This window comes from Morus notabilis, unplaced genomic scaffold, assembly GCF_000414095.1.
Source record: "Morus notabilis unplaced genomic scaffold, ASM41409v2 Scaffold604, whole genome shotgun sequence".
NCBI classification, from domain to species: Eukaryota; Viridiplantae; Streptophyta; class Magnoliopsida; order Rosales; family Moraceae; genus Morus; species Morus notabilis.
This window is the reverse complement of record NW_010362300.1, coordinates 287,986-305,360: the sequence shown is the minus strand read 5'-3', so window position 1 is coordinate 305,360 and position 17,375 is coordinate 287,986. Positions and strand designations below refer to the sequence as shown.

Genomic DNA, 17,375 nt, shown 5'->3' with positions numbered 1-17,375 from the left:
ATTAATTCAATGATTTTTTATTATTAATAAATATTAATTAGTAATTGATCAAAATTAATTAGTAATTAATCAATAAATTACAGTTTTATTGATAAATTAGTAAATCGAATGGACTGCTGTAGAAAAACAAAAATTTTTCTAAAATAAAAAAAGCAACCATTTTTCTTAAAAAATAGAAAAAAAATCAGAAATACTACTCAAGATGGTAAAAAATATTATTTATGCCACTCAGTTTAAAAATAAACAATTGTCATTCAATTAATAAAGAGAAAATAAAAGGCCACATGATACCCTATTATTTATATAGAAGAGCAAATTACAAAATTTACCTTTTAAAACTGTAGTGTTCAAGATTTTTACTTCTTACTATTGATTATTACCCTTTTGACTAATATAGTTCTTTCACTAAAGAGTATTAATTAAGAGTAATGGCATAAATATTCAACACCCATGCATTTTAAAAGGTATTTATTTCATTTTTTTTTTAGAATGACATAAATAATAGGACTCCATTACGGTTAGGAAGTAATTATTTTTTAAAAGATTATTCTCACTGGTGCCCCGTAAATTTTAGAGTTATTCTCAGTTCGCCCCTTAAACTTTAAAAACTCTCATTTTGTCCATGAACTTTGAATTGTTTTCACTTAACCTATTTTATTGTAATTTCTGTTAAAATCAGAGGGAAAAATGATGAGGTTAAGTGTGATCATGTGGTTTTTATCTTTTTTTTTTATAGAAATCTAAACAGAAAGACCACATAACTGCATTATTCTTTTTTTTTATATGATTTTACTAGAAATTACAATAGAATGGATTAAATAGAAATAATTTAAAATTTAAGAGGGTAAAATGAAAATTTTTAAAATTTAGTGGGACGAACTGAGAATAACTTAAAGTTCAGGGATGAGTGATAATAATCCTTTTCTAAAAAAATGATGGCTAAAGAAGGCCAATGTTGCCATAGTGAGGCCACAAAGATAGCCCAAGAGCACTGTTTTGCTCCAGGCCCAAAAATATGCAGCATTTGAAAAAGAAAAATTCAAAAAATTTTCCCTCTCGCTCGCGTATTTATGAGCCCTAATTTTTCTTTGTTCACTGGGCCCAAAAAAAAAAAAAAAGACAGATTTCAAGTGATTTTTTGTTGCTCGTTCTCGACTACTCTTCCCGTTCGTTGGATTCCAGGTAAACTTTCAAATTTCTTCTCTCCTGTTCCTGTTTGATTTGCTTAAAAAGAAGCAATTAGAGCTGTTTTCCTGATTGTTGGCCAAACTCAATTTTGACGTATTTACATTTTCCATTGTTAAAAAGACAACAATTTTTTTCAGAAACAATTTAGTGTTAAACAAATGGATTCGAAATTTGTGTGAAAGTGAAGTTAATTAGGTTATAATTACGTGTGTTCTGTAGTTGCAGAAAATCGAGATTGTGGTTTGTAAGTCTTGGTTTATATGGGAAGGCGAAAGGTTAAGAAAACCGCAAAAAATGACCCAATCCAAGTAAAAGAACCTCAAATTGAGAAGGAAAAAGCTCAATTCACAGACCCAGATGGTATAATTTTGTTTTTATAATATTATTTTTTTAGAATTCTTCTTTGTGTATGTTCAATACGTTCTCTTGGATTGCCAATATGTTTTGTTTTGATTTATTGTTTTTTTTCTTTTTGAGAAAAATTTTCTGGATATTTGTTAGTACCTTGAAATTAAGGCTTTTTAAGAGTTTGGGGCTAAGATTATCGAGAATTGCATCTGGAGAAAGAGCCTAACTGGGAAAGTGAGCCATAATCCATCTTTTTTATTATTACTATTGTTACTATTATTTTGGTTTAAATGACGCAATGAAAAATGGTTTTAGTTGAGTATTTTTTTATTGTTTTATTATGGGTGTTGGTTAGTTTGTTTTTGCCTGCATCATCTTACTGTTTTCAAAAGTTTTTTTTTATTGAACTGTCCTCATTTTAACGTTCAGGGTAAACTTCGTTTTTGTAAAAAAGTTTGTTCAAATACTAGATGGATGTTAAGATGCAAATTTTCTAAATTTGAGTCGCAATTATATCTCACCTATTAACAGCTTTCATTCTCTTTCATTACATTGTGTAAACTGAAAAAATGTTCCGTTTTGAATTTATTCTTTTATTATCCTGTTCCAACTCATCAGTTGAGAGACAAAGTGCTGCCATTAGGGCTATTCGCGATGTAGAGATTGAGCGATTGTTGACAGAGTTGCGTTTGCTTCGCTCATATTTCAACAAGGAGCAGCTGCAGACCCCCGCACTACAATTTCTTGGGGAGAATTTTCCCAACTTATCAGTGGTTAGAAATGGAGAAAATGGACACGCTGACTTACAATGGAATACTAAAGAAGGCGAAGTAGATAAGGATGATAGAAGAGATGTCCATGCTTCCCTTCTGCACCGATTGTCCGTCGCTTATTCTGATTATTCTGCTCCAATCACATCTTTGGGTGGTTTTGATTTTTCTACTAAAGCAGGTATATGAAAATTCATGTTTTCTAATGCTTTAGAATTCAGATCAAATTTCTTACAGCACTTTGTATCGTACATTAATTAATTTGTTGATGGCAGTGAAAACAAGACTTCTAGTTGCTGATGATCTGCAGATCAAAGACTACGTAAGTTCTCTTGCAATTTAGAATTTTATACGACGATTCTGTGAGTGTTTTGATGTGTATAATCCTGTTTGCAAAAAATAAGTTACAGTTTTCTTTCAAAATTTCTTATTGTATTTCACATATCTTAACATACCTATGCAATGTAACTTTTACAGCATGTTTCAAACTTCAAAGCACTATTCAAGTAATACGGAAAAAAGATGCAGACTTTCTTTTAAAATATTCCTTACTGCAATTTCTATTTTGTAGATTTTGGATGAACCCTCGGAGACCCATATGCTAGGAATGCAAGATGCTTTACAAACACCTGGGGTTTGTAGCTTTTCTTTTGTTTTCGCCATTAGATATTTGTGTGGTGTTTTATCAATAGTTCTGATTAAGAGACCACCGTATATCATTTTTTAATGACTAGTGTTAACTACTAATGGTTTGCCTGAGGGCTGGTAGGATAGGAAACAAGTCCATTACGATACACAACTAGAGATTGTAGCGTTGTGAAAGCGATTAATGAAGGAAAGCTTACAGAAGCATATGGATGCTAAACTTCGCTTGTTTGTGGCATATAGGTGTCAGTTTCATGATTTATACTTGAACCAAAAGAGTGTCTCAATTGGGTTTGCTATCAGATGGTGAAGTAATTTTCGTAACTAATAGTAATAACTATTAATGCTGCAGATGAGTAGCCAAAGACTCTCTGTTGGAATGACACCCAAAACGCTAAGGCTCCCGAAGCCTGGGGAGATGCTTTTATCCGTCCGTGGCTCACCCCTTGGTGTTTACAAGGAAGACAACATGGAAGCTATAAATGGTATTTTTTCAAAGTCTCTTTTTATGATATGATCAATTCAACTCCATATAAGAAATCATCTTTGCCATTTAGCTGCAAAGTGGACATTCCTTTGACACTTTTGAAGTGACAAAATCAACTTTCTTTCTAGTCGTTCTGGCATTTTTCTGCATTCTAGACAAAAAGACAATAATGAATTAAAAAGGATTGAGCCCCCGTTTGGTTCGCTTGTTTGAATTTTGTTAGTTTGAACTTTTTGATTTGAACAGAAAAATGCAAACTGTGTGGTTTAAATTACAGTTTGAATTGACGTTTAGATGTGTAGTTAAAGTTTTAATTTGAATAGGGAATAAAATTCAAATTTGTGTTTGGTAGGTGTGAAAAGCAGAGAGGGTGGGCACTTTTTACTGTTCAAAAATGGTTTGAAATGTTAAACTCTAGGGGGAGCTAAACTCTAATGCCCCGTTTGTTTAACTGGTTTAGTTCAGTTCAAACAGTTTGAACTCCTGTTTGTTAAGCACGCAGTCGGAATTATATTCCATGTTTGAACTCAGTTAAACAGTCTAACAGTCCAACTTAGAGTTTAGCTCTCCTCCTCAAGTTCAACCATTTAAACCATTTTTTAACAGTAAAAAGGTGCCCACTCTCTCTGCTTTTTACACATGCCAAACACAAAATCAAATTTTATTCCCTATTAAAATTAAAATTTTAACCGGATTTCCAAATGCTAATTCGAACTACAGTTTAGACTACACAGTTTGAATTTTTCTATTCAAATAGAAAAATTCAAATCAACAAAACTTGAACCAAATGGGGGTTAAGTTGGGCCGTTTAACTCAGTTCTAACGGGAAAGATAATTCAAACTGCATGCTTACAAAACGCCAGTTCAGACTGTGCTCACTATTCAAACTGAACTAAACTAATGAAGCAAACGGGGACTGATACAATATGATATGGCGGAGTGGGTGTTTTTCCCTCAAATTGACCTGTTCACTTGTTTCTCATAGTTTTGTTCTGTTGGTTGGAATTCGAATCTTGTGCAGAATCCGACGAGGGTTAGCTGGAATTCGCTCAAGTAGTCAATCATGACTTGGAGAGTTCTCTTGAAAAATCAAGGCGTTTGAATGTGTGTACAATGTATAATATTCCTTGCCAAGTTTCAATGCACTGATACTATCATATCAAGGTCTATGCAAAAGACAGTGTAAAACATTTCATCTTTTATTTGCCAATGCAAATTTTCTTAGTTCTGTCGTTGCTTGCTTCATAGTTAAGGCAATTATATATAACTCTATATTTTAACTATTGCTGTTAGATGATCTCTGCGTCATGTTTGGGCTAGAACCTAATTTTTAAAAATGGGGTAATTGTATAGTACGAAAAGGAACTACGGATCTCCTCTACTTGTGACAGATTCCTTGGCAGCTGTGCTACTTCTATTTGTGGTCAATGAACTATATTTGCATAACCAGAATAAAGGAAATTCTGGATACACTATCTGATCCTAATGTCTAAAGTAAATTAAGTATCGGTCAATAAATGGATCAAAATGTCATGTTTTATGGTATCGTTCATTTCACCGATTTGAGTTTAGAATTTGAGTTTTTTTGTAATAAAAAACTCTTAGAAACAGTTACATTTAACTTTTTTTTTATATGACCCGTTTACTTTGTTGATTCGAGTTTTTAATTCGAGTTGAGATGTGATTTTATGTGAGAACTTTTTACTGTAGCAAAAAAATTAGATGTGATTGTTTCTGAGAGTTTTTTACTGTAGCAAAACTCGAATTCTAAACTCGAATCGGTGAAATGAACGGGGCAGTAAAAAGTTTTTACATAAAATTATATCTCAACTCAAATTAAAAACTTAAATCAGCGAGCTAAACGGGCTTTTAATTCTTTGCCATTAGTAAGAAGGTGTAGAAACAATTTCATCTCTAATTGCTATGGATTCATAGCCTATGAGAAGTAGAAGGCACTTGGAGAGCGGGATCCTTGTCGATTTTTTTTAAGCGATTCTCCTTTTCTTCTTAAAAAGGGGGAAGGAGAAGGGTCTTCTTGGGTGCATCTCTATTGTTTCTGTTTAGTCTCCTTCATTTTTGAATTTTTTTCTATATTTGTTTCTTTCTCACTTTCCCACTGTGCGGTTTCTTTCTATTCCTTGGCAACAATTGGCGATGGTTCAAAAATTATAAAATCGTGAACAGACAAAAATTCTACAGTTTCAGTTAAACAAGGATTAAAACTCTTGACAACTGAAATTGGGAAGAGATTTTGTTAAATAAATCTTAAAGCCACAAAGACGAATGATTCAATTAACAAGAATAATCCACGACCGGTTCAATTAAAAAGAATAATCCTAAGGAAGCCCCAGAAGAAGAAAATGGACATAATCCGAGGCATATATGACATTGATGATTAAATAGGTCAACAAAAATTACATGATCAAGAGGGCCATTACAAAGGCAGAAATCGTCAAGAGCAAGAGACATATGTACCACATTATTGGATGGCACTAACTACTCATTGGCATCTATGAAACCTCTCAAGATTTCCCTTTAAAGCGCAGAATTTCATCTGAGTCTGAGGTTAGTTAAAGAATGATCTGAAAAATGAACAAACCAAGTTATTATTCATCTCTAAGTTTTTACACTATTCTCTGGCCTGCTCGATGCAGCTGTGGCACTCATAGAAACAGGACTCGCATTTGAAGAGCAAAATGCTCCCAAGGCCTCAAGGAAGAACCTCTTATTAGGGACAATACCATCCTTTTCCATATGCCTCAATAGGTTCCCCAAAAGCTCCTTCATGTTGGCTTTAGTGTAGGCTTTGTAGAGAAGTTTGTATGTAGATGAATTTGGAACCACTCCTATATTCTTTGAATCCTCAAAGAGCTTATGGGCTTCCATTGGCAAGCCATTCATGCAATAAACATCAAGCATTGCATTTAATGTCGAAACCTTTATATCCTTCCCAGATTCAACCAACCTGTTAAATATATCCTGAGCCCTGGAAACACAGTCACAATATCCATACATCATTATAAGACTCTCGTATGTGATGAAGCTCGGTGTGTATCCCATGTCGGTCATCTTTTCAAACACATTTTCTGCTTTGTCCAATCGCCGTGCTTTCCCGTAATTTATGATCATTGAATTGAATGTAGGCAATGTTGGTCTCTCCTTGGATCGTAGTAAGCTCTTAAACACTTGTTCCATTTTATCAAACTCCTGCTTCTTCCCATAGGAATCAATCAACAAGTTAAAGGTGATGATATCGGGTTTGATATGATTGCTCTTCATCAAAGAAAGCACAGACTCCATTTCTCTAATCATCCCATTTTTCCCATACGCATCCATCACGCCATTGTAGGTGTAGATATCAGGAGAAACAATGCTCCCATCAAGATCTTTGAACAGAGAATTAACTCGCTGCACATTTCGGGCTTGAGCAAAAGCTCTTAAGAGAATGTTGTAGGTCACAATGTTGGGTTTACACCGCTCGATTCCCTTCATCTTCTCAAAGTAGCCAATAGCTTTGTCCAAAGCCTTCACTTTGTCACTGGAGTGAAGGTGGGCAGTTATTAGCGCATTGTAGACAGAAGTATCTGGTCGGCAGCTGCTATTTCGCATCTCGGAGAAGAGCCACATGGCCATTCTGGTTTGACCTTTCTTTCCCATTACTGAGATCAATTTCGAATAGACGCCATTATCGGCTATATACCAACGCTGTTTCTGCATCCATCTGAAGACCTGTATTGTGGTGATGAATAAGTAAAACAATAGTCTCTCCTTCATAAAATTCACTAAAACCATGTTCTTCCATAAACCAAACGAATAAAATTTGGAAGACAGAAGATAAACTATTCAAACACTTTACGGTATTCCAGGTATCCCCCAACAAAGTCAGGATTATAAGAAAACATTAAGGTCGTGTTTACTTAGCATGAAAGGGAAATGAAAAAGGAGTGATTACTTTCCCAATCTAATCATGTGCTTACTCACAAAATCAGTAATAAGGATTTCATAAGCCGCACACAATATAGAGAATGAGAAAAAAGGATGCCAATCGTTATACCCTTTAGTATTGATTTCCAGTTCAAGATAATGTCAACTTTACCTAGATACCTTCAAAATTTCACATGTTATACGTCAAATCTTTATTAAACTATATAAATAAAATTTAATAACTACATCGATAAAATTTCCATTCTCAAGTTTAGTAAGCACTACAAAGAGAATTGGATTGTTTCAATCCCCTTTTTTTTAAAAAAATATAAATATTTTTTTATCCCATTACATAACCCACTATATTCCTTTACCCCATAGGATTTAAAATCTGAATCCATGCTTTACACATTAAACAACGCTAAAAAACACAAATTTCTATTCAATAGATCTCTTTGGTTTTCAAAATTCATTAGCTAAACTCTTCACAATATATGAACAGACAAAGAAACTTTTTACCTCTTAAAAAACGCAAATTTCTATTTCCACAAAGAGGATAGGGGAGAGAGAGAGAGAGAGAGAGAGAGAGGAAAACCTCGAGGCATTGAAGCCATTTATCGCTCCTCCCAAGCTCTTCGAAGAGAAGAAAACAGTGCTCTGTTCTCACAGTCTTGACATACTTGTTAAGCGTCTTCACCAACGGCTCCTTATCGCTGTTGAAGCTTCTCATGAGCAGACGAACCAGGTCCAGAGCCTCCGAATCGTCTCTCTTCGCCGTTGTCGTCAATTTTCTCTTGCTCTTCGACTGAGTCGAAACGCAAGAAATTGTCCCCGCAGGTCTAGGTCTAGGTCTCTCTTGATGATGGAGATTGCTCGGAAGCCATGGCTGGTTGAAGCTGTAACTCTTGGTGAAGAGGAATTTAGAAGCTTCAACAGACATTTTAGTGTTACCAACTAAATGCTACTCTCTCAGACCAGAGGTGTGGGTTTTGTTCTTTTGGGAAGTCGTAGGATATCTGTAACAAATTGGATTTTTTTTTTCCCTCATTGTCATAAATTTTAAAAACTACCATTTTATTTCTTAAATTTTAATTACACCCACTTTTTTTTTGTAATACAAAAACTTTTGTAAAAAATAAATGAAAAAAAAGATCACATGGCCTAAATCTATCTATTTTATTTGTTTTAATGGAAATTTTAGTAGAGGAAATTAATTTAGGGAGGAATACGTATAGACTAAGGTCCGTTTAGTTCGTTGATTCGAGTTTTTAATTTGAATTGAGATGTGACTTTATGTGAGAGCTTTTTACTGTAACAAAAAAGTTAGATCTAACTATTTTTTAGAGCTTTTTACTGTAATAAAACTCGAATTGGTAAAATGAACGGATATAAGTTTAAATTTTTATTATTTATTCTTAATTAATATTTTTAACTAAATAAATGTTTTAATTAAGAGATTATTAATAAAGAATAAAAGCGATTCCGCCCAATCCATAGGGTGCGTTTGGAATTGATTCCAAAACGTTTTTATTTTCTGTACGAAAATGAAAATGAAAACGTTTTTAGTTTCATTTTTGAATTATTTCTAAAAATGCGTTTGGTAGTTTTATTTAGAGATTGATTTCAGTTTAAAAAAAAACTGAAACTGCGTTTGGTGGTTTAATTTTTGAAAATAAATAATAATATATTAAATAAATAATATTATTAAATATATTAAATAAATAATATTATTAAATATATTAAATAAATATATTAAATAAACATATATAATACAAAAACGGTTTCAGAAAAGAGGGAAGAAAATGAAAAAAAAAAAGTGAAATCCGTTTTTCAGAAAACAGAAAACGAAAACGAGAAAATGAAAACACATTTTTTTCGTTTTCTGATTTCCACAAAAAGACAAAAACGTTTTTGGTTTTGTTTTTGAAAAAAAAATTGCACCAAACACGTTTTTAACACCCGTTTTCATTTTTTTGCTTTGAAAACCGTGAAAAACAAAAATGAAAACGCAAACAAACAGGCCCATAAGGTTTTGGAATTTGGAGTTGTCCAATTCTCAAGCAGGCTGGGCAGACTGACCTATACCGTTTTCATTTTTTTGCTTTGAAAACCGTGAAAAACAAAAATGAAAACGCAAACAAACAGGCCCATAAGGTTTTGGAATTTGGAGTTGTCCAATTCTCAAGCAGGCTGGGCAGACTGACCTATATATATATATATATATATATTTTTTTTTTTTTCATGAAAATCGGCTTGTTCTAATTTCACCATTTGTGCAGCCAAGTGGGATGACAGTCTAAATTTACAACTCTAATAATATAAATTTTTTAAAAATAAGAAAATTATTGAATTTATTTTTAAAATAGATGGGTCTAAACTTTTATAATTTACTCTTAATTAATAACAGTTTGACTAATAATATTATTTGATTAAAAAAATTAATAAAGAGTAAATAGTAAAAATTAAGACTCATATAATATAAGAGGTATCTATCTCTTTTTTACCTTTAAAAATTTAGGAGGCAAAAAAAAAAAAAAGAACTCTAAAGTTAAGCAGTTGAGAGTAAATAATAAATATTATAGTATTCTAAAACAAAAATATAAATAAAAAAAATGTAAAAAATGAGCAATGCTATTGGATACCGGTGATATTTAACGCTATCCACTAATAAAATTTAGGTTTTAAGTAGGATTCACCTATTATTAATGGTGATACTGATGTACTCCTAATCATTTTCCACTGAAAAAAGAGTCGAAACTTTTTTTTAGCCAATTTTGAGAATTAACGAATTGGTGTTGTTTCTTTTCTAAAAAACCATAGCGTATTCTATATTTATTGATTAACTTAATTATTTAGTGCGTAAATGTAATGTTTACTAAGCTAATAAGTTTTTTTTTTTCCCCTCGAAACTTGGAGCAATGTTCGTTAATATGTTTAGTCTTTAAGTGAATAAATTATTTACTAATATATTGATTTAGTCAATTTGTAAATTTATTATTTACTGAGTAAACTTAATCGCTGTTGAGTATATCAACTAGTAAATTCCTTAGGTACGTTGAGGAAATCTAAATGATTGAGCGTTTAAATAAAATGGTGTATTGATTTTTTATTTAAGAAAAAAATGGTGTATTGATTAAACTAATTGATAAATTTATAAGTTATAAGTTAAATTCGTTATTTTTCATATATTTATACACTTTCTGAATAAATCAATTGCTAAACCCAACATTTGGTATACATCCCAGATTTATTTTGATTTATCGCCTCATCAAATTTTGTAAGTCCAAGATTTATCCCGGTTTTAGACAAAATTTTTAAGTAAACGAAAAATTTATCCGAATTCACCCCACGATTTAAATTGATAATAATCCAAAATTATTTGATTTGCTTAATATAAAATCACGGCTAGAGGCAATTAATATGTGCGCAAACACTATCAAGGTACGATTTATTATTTAGAACGAGATGGCACAATGGGATATAAGAACTATCAACAATATTTTCATAAAGAAAAAAAAAAAGCGCCAACAATAGTTATTACTTGTAAATATAAGATTTTATAATAACTATTTTTGCGACTAGCACTTTATAATAAGTTGTTTCATAATGTACTATGAGAATATAGTGGTTACAGCATATCTAATACAATGTCACATTTAAGTGAAGAAAATCACTTTTTAATTTTTTTGTGTTAAATTAAATAAATATTAGATTTGGTGAAAAGTTTGCCACAAAGTGAACAAATCTCAACTTTAACATTTGATTCTTGTTAATTTATATATTGATTTTTCTAATTATACTTTAAAATTTAATTTTTTCAAATTTCAAAATTTAATTATTATGACATTTGAGCATGATACATTGAAATAGAAAATAGAATAACACATTAAGGCCTCGTTCATTTCGCATATTCGAGTTTTCAATTTGAGTTGAGATGTGATATTTTTTAGAGCTTTTAACTAAAGTAGAAAAAGTTAGATGTGATATTCTCAAAAAGCTTTTAACGGTAGAAACCTAAAATTAAAAACTCAAATTGATAAAATAAATGAGATATAAATATACTATTTTCACACTTTTTTAATACGTAAATATAGAATTAATATTAATATTTACATCAAATATAATATTAATATGGATATATTAACTCGTTTTCACATAACATCACTTTTAGTATATGAACAATGCGCATTTTGTAAAATTGGTTCCGAAATATTTTTCTTGACTAAGTACATTTTGAATTTTGAATATTTGGCTGTTCTAATCCATTAGACTAAACTTGATAAATAAACTCTTAAATTTTAGAAGGTAATCACGTGTAAATACATAATAATTGCAATTTTATAACATTAAATTCTAAAAAAATTCTCAAAACAATTGTTAAAAAAACTCTTTTTTTTTTAACGAGTACACTATAAAATATATTATTTTAAATTGGTTTTTTGTTTTTTGTTTTTTTTTTCAGCCGCCGCTTATAATAGTAGCATCTATATAAAAGCGAGCGGTGGTCACCTCTGTCCTCGGGGTTCTTCTTGTACTTCTCTTGTGCTGTTCCTCTTCCGATTCCCTTTTCAACTAACCTCTTTTTCTCTCTCTTAATCTTCATATTCTTTGCTCTCCTCTCTCTCTCTCTCTCTCCCTCAACACATCTGGTAAACTGCTCACTCTGGATTCGACTCTTGCCAGTGTAATGATTAATTTATATTTATTTCTGCTATACTTGACTTTGAACTAATATTTGGAAAATAGAATTTCGGAATCCCTAATTGCTTTTAGATGATCTTCAGTTTGAGCTATGTTAGAATCAACAATGTTATGGACTGGATGAAACTTCTCTCTCTCTTTAATGTTCTGTGTAATCTGCTTGTTAATTGGGATTAACTGCACATTCTTTAGATTTTGATTGAAATATTATCTGGGGTGGCTTTATTTTTAGAAAAAAAAACACTAATGTAGTTACAACGTTACATGTGTTTGTTTACCTATTATAAACTTCATTCTTTTTTGTATTCTGGTTTTTCTCATTGGCTTGATAAAAGTTTTGAATGTTCAATGTCATAAAAAAAGCCCCTTTATGTTTACAAAAAAAGCCTCTCTTTTGTCTCCACTCCTCCAATTTTTTTTTGTTTTTGTTTCTTGTTTATGAACCTTGGACTTCTTCTTAGATTTGAATTTTTCTTGGGTAGTAAAATTTTCAGTGACTTAATTTTATTATGTTCTTCCTAGTACGAATAGAAGACCAACTAAAATAAAAAAGATTAAAATGTAATTAATCTAACAAAGATTCCTAATCCTAGTCTAACTTGCTGTCCTACATCAAAATCTCTGCCTCTACTGTGTGTATATGGAAGCAGGAGATCGGCTGATTATTGGTTGTTGTAGGTTGAGGATGGGAATGTCTTCCGGAGCCTGTCGCTTCTCTTATATAACCTTCCTTATATTAGTGCCTTTCTTATTTGAAACATCAAGTGAAGTAATTAGGTTTAATGTTAATATATTGTTCCCTTCCTTTCAGATCTGTATCTGCAATGGGGAAGAAGAAGGCAGAAGATGCTGGTGGAGTTGCGAAGGCTAAGACCGGCAGCTCTAAAGACGGGAAAAAGCCTGCTGTCTCTGCTTTACTGGCTGTCATGGAGCCGAAACCCGATAAGCCCAAGAAAGTTTCTTCCTCGACCACAAAGGTGAAAACAGCTCCGAAAGTTTCGTCTTATATCGACGGTGTTGACCTTCCTCCATCTGATGATGAAGAAGAGGACTATGTTTCAGGAGATGAACAACAAGAAGATGGTGCGCGCAAACGGTCCAATCAGCAGAAAAGGCCTGATTCCAAGACCCTTGATGTGTCAATTACAGACAAAGAGTTGAGAAAGCGTGAAAAGAAGGATCTTCTTGCCGCCCATGCTGTTGAGCAGGCGAAGAGGGAGGCTCTTAAAGATGACCGTGATGCGTTCACCGTGGTTATTGGAAGTCGGGCATCGGTTCTGGATGGGGAAGATGATCTTAATGCTAATGTCAAGGATATAACAATTGAGAATTTTTCTGTGTCAGCTCGGGGAAAGGAACTTTTGAAGAATACATCGGTGAAAATATCTCATGGTAAGAGGTATGGTTTGGTTGGACCAAATGGTAAAGGCAAATCCACTCTATTGAAGCTTCTTGCCTGGAGGAAGATTCCAGTGCCAAAAAACATTGATGTGCTCCTAGTTGAACAAGAGATTGTTGGTGATGATAAAACTGCGCTTGAAGCAGTCGTTTCAGCTAATGAAGAACTTGTCAAACTTCGGCAAGAGGTTGCAACATTGCAGAGCTCAGGTTCAACTGCAGAGAGTGATGAAAAAGATGACGACTATGATGACAATGATGCGGGAGAGAAGCTTGCTGAATTATATGAAAAATTGCAATTAATGGGGTCAGACGCTGCAGAATCTCAAGCCTCAAAGATTCTTGCTGGGTTGGGATTCACAAAGGATATGCAAGGCCGTCCAACTCGGTCATTTAGTGGTGGTTGGAGAATGAGGATTTCATTAGCTAGGGCACTCTTTGTGCAGCCAACTCTTTTGTTGCTTGACGAGCCCACTAACCATCTTGACCTAAGGGCTGTTTTGTGGTTGGAAGAATACTTGTGTAGATGGAAGAAAACCTTGGTTGTTGTTTCACATGATCGGGATTTCCTAAACACAGTTTGCACCGAGATTATTCATCTACATGATCTGAAACTCCACTTCTACCGTGGAAACTTCGATGATTTTGAAAGCGGGTACGAGCAACGTCGCAAAGAGGTCAATAAGAAGTTTGAGATTTACGACAAGCAGGTGAGGGCTGCTAAAAGGAGTGGGAATCGGGCTCAGCAGGAGAAGGTCAAGGACCGAGCAAAGTTTGTGCAAGCTAAGGGAGCATCGAAAAGCAAGGGTAAAGGCAAGAACAATGCTGATGAGGATGACAACACACCACCTGAGGTCCCGCAGAAGTGGCGGGATTACAGTGTGGCGTTTCACTTTCCCGAACCTACTGAGCTTACGCCTCCACTCTTGCAACTAATTGAAGTCAGCTTCAGTTATCTGAATCGGCCAGATTTCAGGCTGTCGAATGTCGATGTGGGCATTGATATGGGGACCCGAGTTGCTATTGTTGGACCTAACGGAGCTGGAAAATCTACATTGCTCAACCTTCTTGCGGGTGATTTGGTTCCCAGTGAAGGTGAAGTACGGAGGAGTCAAAAGTTGAGGATTGGTAGGTACTCCCAGCATTTCGTGGACCTCTTGACAATGGATGAAACGCCGGTTCAGTATCTTCTTCGTCTCCATCCAGACCAAGAGGGTCTTAGCAAGCAAGAGGCTGTCCGTGCAAACCTCGGAAAATTTGGACTCCCCAGCCACAACCATCTCACTCCAATTGCAAAGTTATCCGGGGGGCAGAAAGCTCGAGTTGTCTTCACCTCAATATCCATGTCAAGGCCCCACATATTGCTGTTGGATGAGCCTACAAATCACTTGGATATGCAAAGTATAGACGCGCTGGCTGATGCGCTTGATGAATTTACCGGCGGAGTCGTGCTAGTCAGTCACGATTCGAGGCTGATATCGCGCGTATGCGAGGACGAGGAAAAGAGCGAAATTTGGGTCGTCGAGGATGGTACTGTACGGTCTTTCCCGGGGACTTTTGAGGAGTACAAGGAGGAGCTACAAAGAGAGATTAAAGCTGAAGTTGATGAGTAATTATGTCTCCATGATGATGTTTATACCCTTCACAACCAAAATTTTTCAGGCTTTTGCTCTGTTTTTTTTTTTTTCCTTATTATTTTTGAGTGGTATGATTAATATTATAACCTTATTCGCTGAACTTATGAACTTGGGTTTTCTGTAGGAGTTATTTTTTTATTTTTATTTTTTTTACATACATACATACATACATATTAAATATTTATTTATTTGATTCTATGGCTATTGCAAATTTTATTATCGGATTGTTCAAATAGATTGTGGCCCTCAAATGAATAGAGTCCTAGTTATCGTTCTCCAACATATATTTTATTTTATAGAAAAAGACAATAAAATTGGGAACCGTTTTCTGGTTCAATGCCCATTTGCTCTACTTTTAATGGGGAAGAAAATAAGTACTTGAAAATTATTGGTATGGTTGTTTTGGAATGAATAATTGATTTTCTTCAAGAAGATGAAAGATATTATTTTTATTGGATGTCCCATGTGGGTACATACCACATATGACAATGAGATCTTATTTTTTTTATTTTTTTTGTTGGAAGTTCAGAATTCGAAGTTCTAAAGATGTAATTGAATTTTTTGTAAAATTACTATTAGACTATTCATGCAACCACTTAAGATTTATCTCGTATTTTTTTTTTTTATTATAGCAAGTAAACAAATAGAAATAGAATAGTATGGTTTATTTTACATATTTATCTTCAAACCTCGAATTCTTCACCCCTGAATTTTGGAGTTTGGATTTTGTATCAAATATGCTCGGTTCACCCTCGAACAAGCATTACATGGTTTTAGATTTGGCACTGTTGAAGAAGGCCGAGATTTGATGATCTGTATGGATTTTGTATTATACTTATCTTTGTCATACTAATGTGTACATGCATTATAATTTCAAAGAATCACAACTCGAAACTCAAACAAAAACAAAAACATGAATAAACATTGCACAAGTAGTACTCACTAAATCACACAAGATAATGTTATAGAACATAGTTTTATGACATCACGTATTCTAAACGTAAGGATTCTCTAGTAAAGTAAAGGATGTATTTTGGCATTTATGGATTTTTTTTTATAATACGGTTTGGAACTTATGACTCTCACTTTATTCAAAAAACTAAAATCACGAGAGTACTGGGCATGTTCTTTTGTCTAAAAAACTTAAAAAAAGACAACTCAAGTTTCAACTTTATTCAAGTTCACGTTCTTTTAAGTTTCAACTTTATTTAATTTTACTCAACTTTATTCAAGTTCTAACTTCAACTCAAGTTATAACTCAAATTCAACTAAAAAATTACACTCAAGTTATATTTCAAAAGAACAACCCTAAATCTTAGTGGACACACGTACACACTTACACACATTTAGGGGACTCAAGAGATAAGAAAACTATAAAAAAATTGAGGACTTGGATATCTCAGCCCCTTTAAAACCGTAGCTTTTAGCTGTATTAAATTGTAATTCTAAATATTGAAATTGCCATATCCATAGTCCATCCCTATCAACGTTTTGATATTTGTTGAACAAAACAAAGAGCCGAAGAAACCCATTTTGCCTTCTACAAAATGATCAAAAGCTTCAAAGACAAAAAGAAAAAAAGGCCTCCCTTTGATGCAAGAAAAAAAGGCCTTCTCAAACATTTTTGTCAAAAGTTTTTTTTTTTTTTTTTTTTTTTTTTTTTTTTTTTTTTTGCGCGTCTTTTATTTTGATTTTTTTTGTTAAAAAAATTCCTATCTAAATTAAAATTAGGATCCTTCTATAATAAGACTTCTTATCAATATTACACATTTTTAATAGTTGAATTTAATTAAAATCACATTAAAATAAATAGCATGAGAAACAAACGTTTCTAGCTTTCAACTGTACTAAATGGAAATTCTAAAGATTGAAGTTGCTATCACCATCCATATCAACTTTTTAATATCTTGTGGAACTAAACAAAAAGCTGAAGTAACCCATTTCTACAAACATAATGGTAACAAGCAACAAGACAAAAAGAAAAAGGCCTCCCATTTCTTCTCTACATTTTTGTCGATTTTTTTTTTCTACACGTCTTTTATTTTGACTCTTTTTGTTAAAAAAAAAAAAGAAAAGGAAAGTCCAATCTAAATTAAAATTTGTGTCCTTTTATGATAGACTCTCTTACGAATAATGTACTTTTTTAACTGTTTAATATGATAAAAATCACATTAAAATACAAAATATGTAGAACCGATTGATAAAAAAAGACCTCTAGGTAGTAATTTTTCTAGATCGTACCATAGAGATCTCCTTAAAATTAATCAAATAACTTAC

At 33.0% G+C, this 17,375-nt stretch overlaps 3 protein-coding genes across 6 annotated transcripts; 2 read left to right on the top strand and 1 right to left on the bottom strand.

Annotated features, from left to right (window-relative positions):
- The first annotated feature begins 1,102 nt into the window (after positions 1 to 1,102).
- On the top strand, positions 1,103 to 4,648 carry LOC21403011. 3 transcript variants are annotated; one of them, XM_024167875.1, is made up of 7 exons: positions 1,103 to 1,182; positions 1,408 to 1,548; positions 2,155 to 2,487; positions 2,582 to 2,628; positions 2,878 to 2,940; positions 3,304 to 3,436; positions 4,460 to 4,645. In XM_024167875.1, the coding sequence occupies exons 2-7, from the start codon at positions 1,449 to 1,451 to the stop codon at positions 4,474 to 4,476; spliced, it is 693 nt and encodes a 230-aa protein (XP_024023643.1). In that variant the 5' UTR covers positions 1,103 to 1,182; positions 1,408 to 1,448; the 3' UTR covers positions 4,477 to 4,645. The 3 variants fall into 3 exon arrangements, with proteins under 3 accessions (XP_024023643.1, XP_024023644.1, XP_024023645.1); XM_024167876.1 differs by having other exon boundaries at positions 1,104 to 1,182; positions 1,414 to 1,548; XM_024167877.1 differs by lacking the exon at positions 1,103 to 1,182 and having other exon boundaries at positions 1,476 to 1,548; positions 2,250 to 2,487; positions 4,460 to 4,648.
- A 1,109-nt stretch (positions 4,649 to 5,757) lies between these two features.
- Positions 5,758 to 8,327, bottom strand: LOC21403010 (pentatricopeptide repeat-containing protein At4g39620, chloroplastic). Its single transcript, XM_010101612.2, has 2 exons — positions 7,958 to 8,327; positions 5,758 to 7,167 (listed from the first exon to the last, which is right to left on the bottom strand). Exons 1-2 carry the CDS (start codon positions 8,300 to 8,302, stop codon positions 6,055 to 6,057), a joined length of 1,458 nt encoding a protein of 485 aa, XP_010099914.1. The 5' UTR covers positions 8,303 to 8,327; the 3' UTR covers positions 5,758 to 6,054.
- A 3,569-nt stretch (positions 8,328 to 11,896) lies between these two features.
- Positions 11,897 to 15,219, top strand: LOC21403009 (ABC transporter F family member 4). Of its 2 annotated transcripts, none has more exons than XM_024167855.1 (2): positions 11,897 to 12,046; positions 12,875 to 15,219. In XM_024167855.1, exon 2 carries the CDS (start codon positions 12,888 to 12,890, stop codon positions 15,072 to 15,074), a length of 2,187 nt encoding a protein of 728 aa, XP_024023623.1. In that variant the 5' UTR covers positions 11,897 to 12,046; positions 12,875 to 12,887; the 3' UTR covers positions 15,075 to 15,219. The 2 variants fall into 2 exon arrangements, with proteins under 2 accessions (XP_024023623.1, XP_010099913.1); XM_010101611.2 differs by having other exon boundaries at positions 11,978 to 12,011.
- The last annotated feature ends 2,156 nt before the right edge of the window (positions 15,220 to 17,375 follow it).

Coding starts and splice junctions, on each gene's coding strand:
- LOC21403011 (XM_024167875.1), top strand. CDS start 1,449: ATGGGAAGGCGAAAGGTTAAGAAAACCGCAAAAAATGACCCAATCCAA. Junction 2,488..2,581: donor TGATTTTTCTACTAAAGCAG/GTATATGAAAAT, acceptor TGTTGATGGCAG/TGAAAACAAGACTTCTAGTT. Junction 2,941..3,303: donor ATGCTTTACAAACACCTGGG/GTTTGTAGCTTT, acceptor TTAATGCTGCAG/ATGAGTAGCCAAAGACTCTC.
- LOC21403010 (XM_010101612.2), bottom strand. CDS start 8,302: ATGTCTGTTGAAGCTTCTAAATTCCTCTTCACCAAGAGTTACAGCTTC. Junction 7,168..7,957: donor AATGGCTTCAATGCCTCGAG/GTTTTCCTCTCT, acceptor ACCACAATACAG/GTCTTCAGATGGATGCAGAA.
- LOC21403009 (XM_024167855.1), top strand. CDS start 12,888: ATGGGGAAGAAGAAGGCAGAAGATGCTGGTGGAGTTGCGAAGGCTAAG.